Source organism: Ammodytes marinus (genome assembly GCF_949987685.1).
Source record: "Ammodytes marinus genome assembly, chromosome: 14".
Taxonomy (NCBI): domain Eukaryota; kingdom Metazoa; phylum Chordata; class Actinopteri; order Uranoscopiformes; family Ammodytidae; genus Ammodytes; species Ammodytes marinus.
In genome coordinates this window covers 12,917,635-12,928,282 of record NC_137218.1, presented here as the reverse complement: position 1 = coordinate 12,928,282, position 10,648 = coordinate 12,917,635, and the positions used below count along the sequence as shown (strand labels likewise).

The 10,648-nt window shown below is 42.1% G+C and overlaps 2 protein-coding genes across 2 annotated transcripts; both read right to left on the bottom strand.

Annotated features, from left to right (window-relative positions):
• Positions 1 to 148: 148 nt before the first annotated feature.
• LOC307260462 (uncharacterized protein) lies at positions 149 to 2,099 on the bottom strand (the record flags this gene model as incomplete). The annotated part of the gene is made up of 4 exons (XM_080040716.1): positions 2,038 to 2,099; positions 1,456 to 1,607; positions 1,278 to 1,325; positions 149 to 876 (listed from the first exon to the last, which is right to left on the bottom strand). The coding sequence occupies exons 2-4, from the start codon at positions 1,583 to 1,585 to the stop codon at positions 149 to 151; spliced, it is 906 nt and encodes a 301-aa protein (XP_079896842.1). The 5' UTR covers positions 1,586 to 1,607; positions 2,038 to 2,099.
• Positions 2,100 to 3,237: 1,138 nt separating this feature from the next.
• On the bottom strand, positions 3,238 to 9,025 carry LOC307260247 (F-box only protein 40-like; the record flags this gene model as incomplete). The annotated part of the gene is made up of 9 exons (XM_080040436.1): positions 8,969 to 9,025; positions 8,638 to 8,683; positions 7,606 to 8,158; positions 6,966 to 7,408; positions 6,079 to 6,261; positions 5,170 to 5,411; positions 4,690 to 4,821; positions 3,562 to 3,895; positions 3,238 to 3,438 (listed from the first exon to the last, which is right to left on the bottom strand). The coding sequence occupies exons 2-9, from the start codon at positions 8,665 to 8,667 to the stop codon at positions 3,238 to 3,240; spliced, it is 2,118 nt and encodes a 705-aa protein (XP_079896562.1). The 5' UTR covers positions 8,668 to 8,683; positions 8,969 to 9,025.
• Positions 9,026 to 10,648: the final 1,623 nt, after the last annotated feature.

Here is a 10,648-nt window from a genome sequence, read left to right as displayed (position 1 = left end):
ACACTCCAGTGTAACTAACTCTAAATATGTAACTCCCTTCCTGAAATCTACAGACAGTCACAAATTTACATCTCTCTCTTCTTAAGCTTTTTTTAGGATAGCGGTGTCAGAAGCTGGAACACAACTCTGTCCTTTTCATTTTTTTCAATCACAGAGCAGTCTCTCCCTCTCCTGCTCCCATGTCCACCCTCCTGTGCACCCTGCTGTCCTCTATATCCTCCCACTCGTCTTCCAGCCCGTCTCTGTCCTGTGTTCTGATTGGTTGGTTCAAGCGAAGGAGGCGGTACCTAAGCGGGACCAGGAAGAGAGCGGGGTCGGGCATGGGGTGTGGCCTCTGCGGCGACGTCACTCTCTCCTGTGGCACGCAAGCTCTGACCCTCTCCTCCCTCAGGGTGACACGCCTTGTGTGTCTCTCTTCTGATTGGTTGAGAGCGGCTGGAGGAGGAGGCGGCGGAGACAGGAGCCAGTCCGAGTCCTCCCCTTCGTCATCTTCGTCTTCCTCTGTCTCTGTCTCTTCTTCCTCCTCCACCTCCACCTGCTTTCCTCTGGGTTCCTCTTCCTCTCCCTTGGCAGCAGCGGACTCTGTGCTGTGCCGATGTTGGAAGAGTTTTAAGCGTGCGTTGTGGAGCTCGTGGCAGAGGCTGGTGGTGATGAGGTTTTGGCGATGCAGCTCACGACTCAGCATGGTGATCTTGTGGCTGCGGCGTTTCAGTTCCTCCAGGAAGCCTCGCTCCTCGTCCCTGAGGCTCTTCCTGAGCGTGGAGGCGCATGCCCGGCCGACCTGCAGCTCCCCACGCACCACAACCATCATGCACTGCTGGTCCTCCAGCAGGCGCTGGGCAGCCTCACACCGTGCGGACAACTCTGCTTCCTCCTCTGCAAAAAAAACAAACATTAACACACACACAGAATATGAGCTCATTAACATATGAACACATTACACACATACAGGAAAACAGTGTAGAGGCTAGCACGATTCCCTGGCTCGTTAAAAACATAATACACACTGTACACATTTAAATTTTGCATTTATGTTTGCAGTTCAGAATGTTCAGGGGGGAGAATGCATAACCGTATAAAAGTATACGAATATAGTAGGAAGAAACATTAATTTGTATTTGCAACAAAATGTTACATCTTCTAACTTATATGTATATCATTACATTTTGCACACACAACAATGTAAACATAATCAATATCAGTCAATCATCCAATTGAATAACCTATCCATCTATCTATCTATCCTCAACGGCAAGGAGACGACGGTCATGCTTTACCTTCTGTGTTTCTGTCAGGAAACCTGTAGTCCAGCTCAACGCTTAGCACTGAAGACGCACAGCAGGCAGAGAGACAGAAGAACATATGACAGGGTGACAGACAGACAAGTAAGTTGAGGGTCAAGTGAATAAGAGACACACATAAAAAAATAAAATAAAAAAAATACGGGAGACTGACCGTGACAGCGCCTCTTTAGGTGTGTGATCTCCAGCTGCAGACCGGTCAGCATGGCCAGGTGCTCCTGCTTCAGGAAGGTGATGCCTCTCTCCACACTGGCCACCTGCTGCTCCAGACTCCCAGCATCCATGGCTGAACACCCCCAACACAACCTGCACACAGTCACAGATGCTGGTAGCTGGATGACTTAGGATAAGAGATGTCCTAGTTCAGCTGTTTAACTATAAGTGTCTTAATTGTATCTCACCAGAACTTTGCTTGGATATAAAGTGTCAACTACACAGCAAATAAGATATATTACTATGGCTACATTATGACGAGATATATTACACCACTCATAGCCTACTATATAGGCTAACAACCTATGCTATAAACAGGTATTTTTCTGCTAAATTTAAAAGATGCACCAAGTCATTCTCTCTAAATTTACTCTCTCATCTAACCTTTTTCAGGTGAAATTATCGCCCATTAACGCTCTCCCATTTCTGCACTGCCAGTGCGCATCTTCTACCTGTAACTGTACACTCGCCTCTCTGGCCCGTGGCCTACCCAATACACATAGATAGTATATATAAAGCCTACCGTGATTCTGACGCGGTATCCTGTTCATATGATCATGGACCTCATGGATGCCCGTATCGTTCTGGTATCTCCGTCTTCGATGCAGCAGAATAGATGGAGAAAACAAAAGAGCTGTGCAGCAAAATGTCCAGTGTGCAAAAACCTACCAAAAAAAGCAAAGGCACTATCCGTGTTCGCTTTTTCTGCTCTCAGGTGAGCCGTTTCACTGTAGCATCTGGCCAACGTGTGTGAACGGATCCTACTGCTGCCAAGGGTCGAAATAACCTCCTCTTAACCTTCTGGTTGTAGGCGCAGTACGGCGCCGCTGCTGGGCTCACAACAAAGCGGCCTCGTATGAGGTGTGATTAGTGCCACGATGCAGAGAGAGGAGGAGGAGCAGGAGCAGGAGCTCAGTCAATGCTCACAGCAGCTGGTGCCATTTCTCTCTCTCTCTCTCTCTCTCTCTCTCTCTCTCTCTCTCTCTCTCTCTCTCTCTCTCTCAGAGATGGGTGCAAGCTAGTTTCAACCTGGGTCAAAATGTTTAAGTTTAAAAAAATAAAATAATCAATCTTTATGAAAAGCTTATGCAGCATATGAAGCTGTGTTAATGTATTAATTTACTATAGCAGCATTGGTGCTGGTCGATGTGGCACCACTTTTAACAACATTATTAATATTATACTGTTTGGGAGTTTATTCAGTAACAATGCACTCTATTTTATAAAGTAATTATTATTTTTATGTTAAACCCTATATGTAACTTCAAATACATGTAGTTGAAAGGCTGAAAAGTGCAATATTTCCTCTGAAATGTAGTCGAGTATGAGTATAAAGTTGTAGAAAATGGAAATAGTCAAGTAAAGTACAAGTGCATGCATTTGAAAGGAAATCAACATTTCTGACAATCTCCCAAACCATGGTGAAGGTGTTAATATTTTGTTTAGGAGTGAAACAAATTATTTTCATTGCAGATTAAAATACCAATAATTCTCACAATTCATCATTTTGACTATAAAAAGACCTAAATTAGGTCCTGAAGAAGAAAAAACATGGCACATGTTCAGCTTGATTTTATTTGTTCTGTGGGGTGTCATACTTGTCATAACACACAATACCTATAGTTTTTCAGTGTCATCTGGCTGTCAGTGTGACTAATTCACAAATTAATATTTTCAAAGAAGAAACAGCTGTTCGAATTAAATGGGGTTTTCATTGTTGACATCAGTTTCCTGTGAATTGCTGGACGAGGCTAAGCCTCTCCTGGCTTTCTCCCTTCTTTTCAGTCATGCTGGGGAGGGGAACAGGCTGGGAGTGTGGAGCGGTCTCATAATATTGACAGACTTTTAGATGAGCAGATATTGAAGGGTCATCTGCCATGTGCCACGAATCCACTGAGGAGAATAGGGGACTGAACTGCCATACCTGGAGAGAGACGGTAGGAAAGTCAGGATGAGACAAAAGGAAAATAAGGATCACAGAATTATATTTTTATTATATACGACTACAATGATGGATGGATTGGATGATGTTGCATGCATCTCTCACAGGTTTGGCCTTCCACTTGGCTCCTCCGTGTGAGTAGGTCTTCTTCTCCCAGTGGAGGGTGACCATCCCTCTCTCCTGCAGCAGAGAGGAGCACACCTGCCTCATGAGCTGGGACACCAGAGCCAGCTGGGACAGGGCCAGGCTGTCCAGGAATGTGGCCATGTGGCAGAGCACCTCATAGGGCAGCGAGCACAGGGAGTATTCCCCTCCTCCGGTCCGACCTGCTCTCTTTCTCTGAGCACTGGAGGAGTCCACGTCGCTCCTGAATGGCTGGAAGTCGCCACCTACTGAGGATACAAGTGTCGGACGCAAGGTGAAAGTCCTCAGCTGCTGACTGTAGGTAAGAAGAACACTGGTGAGGATTGAACTCACTAAAATAAATAGTATATAAGCCCAAGGGGGGCAGCATGAGTCTAGTAACTCAACGATTGAATTTGTGGTCAGGAATTTAAAGTTTGGCCTCATTTTCCGTACTCACCATACAGTGTCTGAATGTTAGTTATATAATCACTCAATTGTAGCTCTGTTTTTGGTTTTGACCACCTGAGGGAAATAGCTGGCTCAGTCGTTCAACAACTAGTCGCTTACTATGCATGTTGTTTTGTGCTGAGCAGGTATTGTAGCTAATCTATGAGCTGAAACTCCTTTCACATTATTGTAAAAATAAAGATTATAGCCCGTTCAAAATTCAAAGTCTTAAAAATATTAAAAGCATATGGTGGATACTGGCCGTATATACAGGTGATACTCATATTATTAGAATATCATGGAAAATGAATTGGAATTGAGGCAAGAATTCATGCAAAAGGGGCCCAAACCAAGTACTGAGTACATATCGATGATTATACTTTATATAGGGCCGACATTTCTGTATTTAAAATCCATTTTTTATTGATTTTTATGTAATATTAAAATTTTCAGAGATTTTGAATGTGGGGTTTTCATAAGCTGTAAGCCATAATAAATACAATTATAACAAATGAAGACTTGAAATATCTCGCTTTGCATGTAATGAGTCTATATAATATTTTAGTTTCACCTTTTAAGATGAATTACTGAAATAAATGAACTTTTGCACGATATTCTAATTTTTCGAGTTTCACCTGTATAATCTAGACCTGTGCTCACCTGTAGGACACGGTGGCATTATGCGTGGAGGGCTGAAACCTCCGGTGCCTGTAGGTGCAGCCCAGATAAGCTAGGGGGCATCTCTGCTCGAACCATCCATTCAGAGACATCTGAATGTCACTGTGGACATTTCTGCAAATGAGATAACCATTAATACATAACGCTTAGGAAAAAGGCACTCAAATCCAAGCTTGTTGCAGGTGGTAAATTAATGAAAGACTTATTAAAAATAAAAATAAAACTCTTATTAACAGCCTTTATCATACCAGTTGATATTATCAATTTGTCACATTCCTTCCTTTTGGTAATCCACAACTGTTGCATTTTCAGTGAGAACATTAATAACTTCAATGTTGATCAGCTGAGATTAAAGACAAACAGCTGAAAATGACACACGTTTAGGGAGGTCAGCAAGGGGTCCCATTCGAACTACAAACTCGGTAAAAAAGCAAAAACCACATCAACTGTATTTACAGATACCTGAAATGTGTGGCGAACTCTCTGCGGTGGAAGGTGTGACCACAGAGGAAGGTGAAAGCACAGCTGGCTCTGTGGTTTCTGCTGTCCACAGTATCTGCCAGCAGCTGTAGATGGAGCTTTATCGGTCTGTCCGCCATCACCTCCGCCAAGGTTGTCTTCCCTTTGAACGGAGCCGAGCGGAACAAGTGTGTCTGCGTTCCCTCATCCACATAGAGCCCATCATATGACCTGAACTGGCTGATCTGCACAGAGACAAGTCAATACCCTCATTTTTATACTGTTTTTGATTTTCTTTGCTTTTTTTTCTTATTTTTTTAAACATTGATTTCAAGAAAGTAATTATTTCCCACCTATTTCCATTGTGCCACATAATGCTTTGTTATACCATATAATCAAATAAAAAGTGTGCTTTTTGAAAATGATGAATCATTTTAAATTGGTGGATTTAAGTTTAACAGAAAACATATATATATATCCAGCCATATCAACTGTCCTATTTATTATAAACCATAGAGTCCTAGAGATTCAAATGTATTCATGATTATAGGCGATATGTTTCAGGAAACTACAATTCATTTTAAAAGACAGTCAATTCTGAAAGTATCATGTAACTGAATTTCCAGTCATGTGTGCAGTTTATATATACAGCTCTGGAAAAATTTAAGAGACCACTCCAAATGTTCAGTGTCTCTCATTTTACTATTTATAGGCATATGTTTGAGTGGAATGAACATTTTGGTTTTATTCTATAAACTACTGACAACATTTCTACCAAATTCACAATGAGAATATTGTCATTAAGAGCATTTCCATTAAGTTATGTAGAGATGAAGATTTAAGAAAAATCCAGACTGGTCTCTTGATTTTTTACGGGGCTGTATTTACTTATGTTATAAAAATGGGATTTACCTTGTGACCCCTGGCCGCCTCCTCAGTGTAGCCCAGCAGGGTGGATGCTGCTTCATCACTGAACCAGTTGTCTTCGCTGCCTCCGAGGTCTGACGTGTCCACACTGCGTTCCTCGCTTTGTGTGTTTAGTACCACTGTCTCGTGCATATGAACCCGCTCCCTGTAGTGATAGCTGTCAGGGATCTTTCAGGGAGAATTAATCCAAACACAGGGGCTCAGTTGGAAACATGTGATGATAAAAACGTTATTTTTTGCACCAATCAGACATTAGCAATATATTTATCAAAGTCTGATGAAAGTTTTAGGTCCGTTTCTTCATGTTGCCAGGCCACTTCAATCACATCTGATCAATCCACAGACTTTATATAGTTAGTTGGCATTTGAGCTGGTTTAAAGCCCCGAATTGCAGATACTGTCTTCCCTATCCTTCTCTAACTTACAAATAGCTACTTAAATTGCTTACTGAAAACGGCACTCAACTTCAGATTGAAGGTAATCATTTATTTTGGACTGCTGTAACACCACTGAATAAACATAAACTCTTGTAACAACACTACACTTTTAAACCACACAAAACACTACTTATCAGTAAATTTGTACTTCCCTTAATCCTTAAAGTGAATTAATTTATAGTGTCTTCTATTAATAATATTGGTACTGTATGGACCAATACAACAATTTTTCTCCTACAATACTTTTTTTAAAAACACCAAACCTTGGTGAAGCAAATTAGTAAAGGTTTTCCTTTGGTTTTAAGTGGTTTTCAAGTTGTTGAGTGTTGTTTTATTTGGACAGAGCCCTATACCTAGCTGCTCCTAGTCTGCATCAAAAATAAATTGACATGACTGATGCCAATTTCACAGTAAATAAATGCCACTTGAAGTCACCTTAAAGGAGCGGAGGGACTGGACAGGGATAGGCTCCAGGCTGCCGTAGACAAAATCCTTCTCCCTCGGTGTACAGGCTGGGATTTGTCCGAAGGAGACCAGCATTCGCCCATTGTGCACCATGTACATGCTGAACTCCTGTGGGGTGAGGTCCTTCCCCAGTCGCTCCATCACGCCCTCCTGCCACGGGGCATGCCCTCCTTTACTTGTGTCTGGTGCGTCTGTAGCTGCACCATTTTCCAACATGTCTTGCTGCCTCTTTGTATTCGCCTTCTCACCAGGTTTTGTGTTTTGCTTGGGATTGTCTAAGTTTGCCTGAGCGACTGCACAGCCACCTCTCTCCATGCCGAACATCATGTCAGACATTCTATTGTATTTCTCTTTGCTGACGCCTAAGTTTTGCGTCGGTTCTTCAACAACATTATTCTCACACGAGCTGCTATCTGCAGTAACGGATCAGGGAAGAAAAGAACATAAATGTAATGATTTTGTATGTTGGAAACATAGATGTACTTTTGAGGGATTGGTCAATAAATACAGGCTGTAACACATATGTTTCAAGAATCTTTCCTCATCAAAATGTACTGTATGTGTTTCAAACTGAGACAATTTAAGCATTCAAAGCAGCACTATTATTTACCTTCATTGGTATCTTTGTCGGGAAAACCTTTGACCAGCCCTCCCACTGCCGTTTCTTCTTTCTTCTCATCCTTTATTTCCTCCTCTTCTTCCTCTACCAGCTGTGGATAGATGGGCTTCATTTTCAGGCGTCCATAAAGGTCTGACTGATCCACCAGGGCCATGGCAAGATCCAGATCCTCCTTGTTTTCCTTCACGACGTTCTCCTGCAGGGTGATGGTGTTGTGTGGATTTGTGTCATCAGTTGGCCATCGGAGCCACTCCATGGAGCAACACACCACGCTGGCTGGACAGACCTGAAGGTGGGCCGCCTGCGAGGAGCGGGGCAGGTGGAGCGGGCAGCCGTACCCAGTGTTGAGGCAGGGCACCCTCACGTTAGGGCAGAGCAGCAGGTGATCCTCCTCTTTGCACAGGTGGAAGAGAGCTCCACAGTGCAGAGGGCAGGGGATGATAGCGCAGCACACAGAGACCTCCACCCGAGCCCTGCAGCGCCGGCTGTAGCAGGAGTCACAGTGGACATGCTGTCGCACCCTGGGGGCTCGAGACCGATGATTCTGATTGGATGAAAAAGAAAAAGAGATATGGATAAAGCATATTAAGTGTGTCACATCAAGGATAATGCTAAATATTTGATTCAACACCAGCAACTGCATCTGACTCTCCATATCTGTTGGACTTTGAATGAGGCATTTTTATGACATCTTGTTTCAAGTTGTCCGTCCGGGCCCACTATTAAATGAACGCTTTTAGGGATTCTATTCAAACTGATTGGATTTTGGGGGTTAAAGGTCAAGGTCGATGTGAACACATGCCTCATGAATGCAATATCGCCGATATTGCCTACCACCACTGTATCACCGCATATATTTGCAGGTGGTAGTTCTATATAAAACCTATAAGAAAAAAAAAATGTAATCTGTAACATCAACCCTTTGTAGAAAATCACCTATGCCAGTGGTAGCCATCTATTTTTGACCTGTGACCCCTGACAACATAAGCACAAGAATTTTGGATCGCATGATTGTTTCCTAACCTCCAATTTACAGTGCACCTCTTCAGGCATCTCTGTCTCTGACCCCCTGTTTGAGAAACAAAGAACACTTACAATAATGCCTTTAAATACACTCACTATGTGTTCTTGCTGTGAAATGAAGCTGTTATTCAAAGTAGATTGATAAACTATGGTGTCTATCTAGTAGCATTATTTAAATCTGACAGCTGAAATATTTCACTTCCACGGTTGAATTTTTTTTGTTCAAATAGTTTCACTGTTCCGCTTGTAATTTAAATTGAAACATAGTCATGATCAAAGTATTTCAACACATTAACTAAAAGATCACCTCTGAAATATACAAAGGTCTTACCATTTGCCACCGCTGACGTGTTGCTTTTCTTTGGTTTGATAACGTTGCTTTCTGTCCCTTTGCTTTCTGAACTGGCAGGTTAAAATTAGCCAAGCAGGTTTAGCAGAGGAAATAACTCCCCTCCACCCTCTCAGTTTCTTGCTATGGTGCACGTGATCCAAGCCACAGTCACCAGACTATAGTAAAAACTTGCTATGTCTTCCTACTTGGGTGGGATTGAAAGTGTCTGAGCACCTGTTTCCAGGACAGAATGAATAGTTGATCTCGGTTGGGATAGACTGCAATAAAATATGTTCTGACAAGGCTTCGGTTAAATCTCCACTAGAGGACACTGTTTCGATGTTGAATAAAGGCTCATTTGGCTCATCCCTGCAGGTGAAAATCAATTGCACGCAGCAGCACCACGACATGAGTCAGAGGGAAGGAGGTGAGAGAGATTTCCTGAAGTAAGTATCTGGGGAGGCTGGTAACCCAAACCATGTTTCTGACCACCTGTGTGACATTTCTCAGTCAGTGCTCTGCTCTATTTATAACACACACACACACACACACACAAACACTCACTCACACACACACACACACACACACACACACACACACACACACACACACACACACACACACACACACACACACACACACACACACACACACACATAGCACAGACACACACAGACACTTGGTCTTTCAAACGCAAGACAGAGGGCAAAGAGTATAGTTCCTCTCCTTTCGACTCTTACTGTACAGCGGTAGGCTAAAATCTCACGATGTGTGTTTATATGCATCTTTTTCAAATCAGGTTCTTTGACACATTGAGATTCACGAGATTCCTTTTTGTTTCCAGGAAAGACTGAATGCTTCACATTAAGAAAAACTGGTGCCACAGGATCTGAAGCATGGTATGATTTTATTCTGTAATTTTAAGATCGGTGGTTAGGATTTAGGGTGGGTAAAATCATATTATCATATTATAACATACTGCCTTTATCCCCTGTTTTGGCTCTTCCTTGAAGCCATATGATGTAATATTCAAACCCATGGGCGAACCATTCCAACATATTCAACTATTGTATTCTTTTGCATAATTTTATATTGATATTACCCAAATTCAGCCAGACATAGTTGGTATTTTAAGACATTCTAGGATCTCCTCCAGAATTGAAAATTAAGGTATATTGCTTTGAACAATAAGTTGGTTGTAAGTGACCCACCTGTGGGTCAGTGGGGTAAATAGAGCACAAAGCCTAATGATGCACCATATCTGCCTAGAAATATTTAAATGAATTAGAATGCAAAAGTAATATGGACAATTGTAATGTTATTTTTCCTACGATTTGGATACATCTGCAGTGTAAAATCCCCCCAAATGTTTTCTCAGAGGCTTGTTTCACAGTTTTAAAATCAATCTATTCCTTAATTTTCCTTCTTTTCTTCCCAATCTTAATCAGAGTCATTGAGCCCCTAGGGTGCGACAGCATATATTGCAATATTAGCAAAAAATATAGCAATATTGGCAATATTGCGTTCATGAGGCATGTGTCCACATCGACCTTGACCTTTAACCCCCAAAATCCAATCAGTTTGAATAAAATCCCTAAAAGCGTTCATTTAATAGTGGGCCCGGATGGACAACCTGAAACAAAATGTCATATAAAATGCCTCATTTAAAGTCCAACAGAT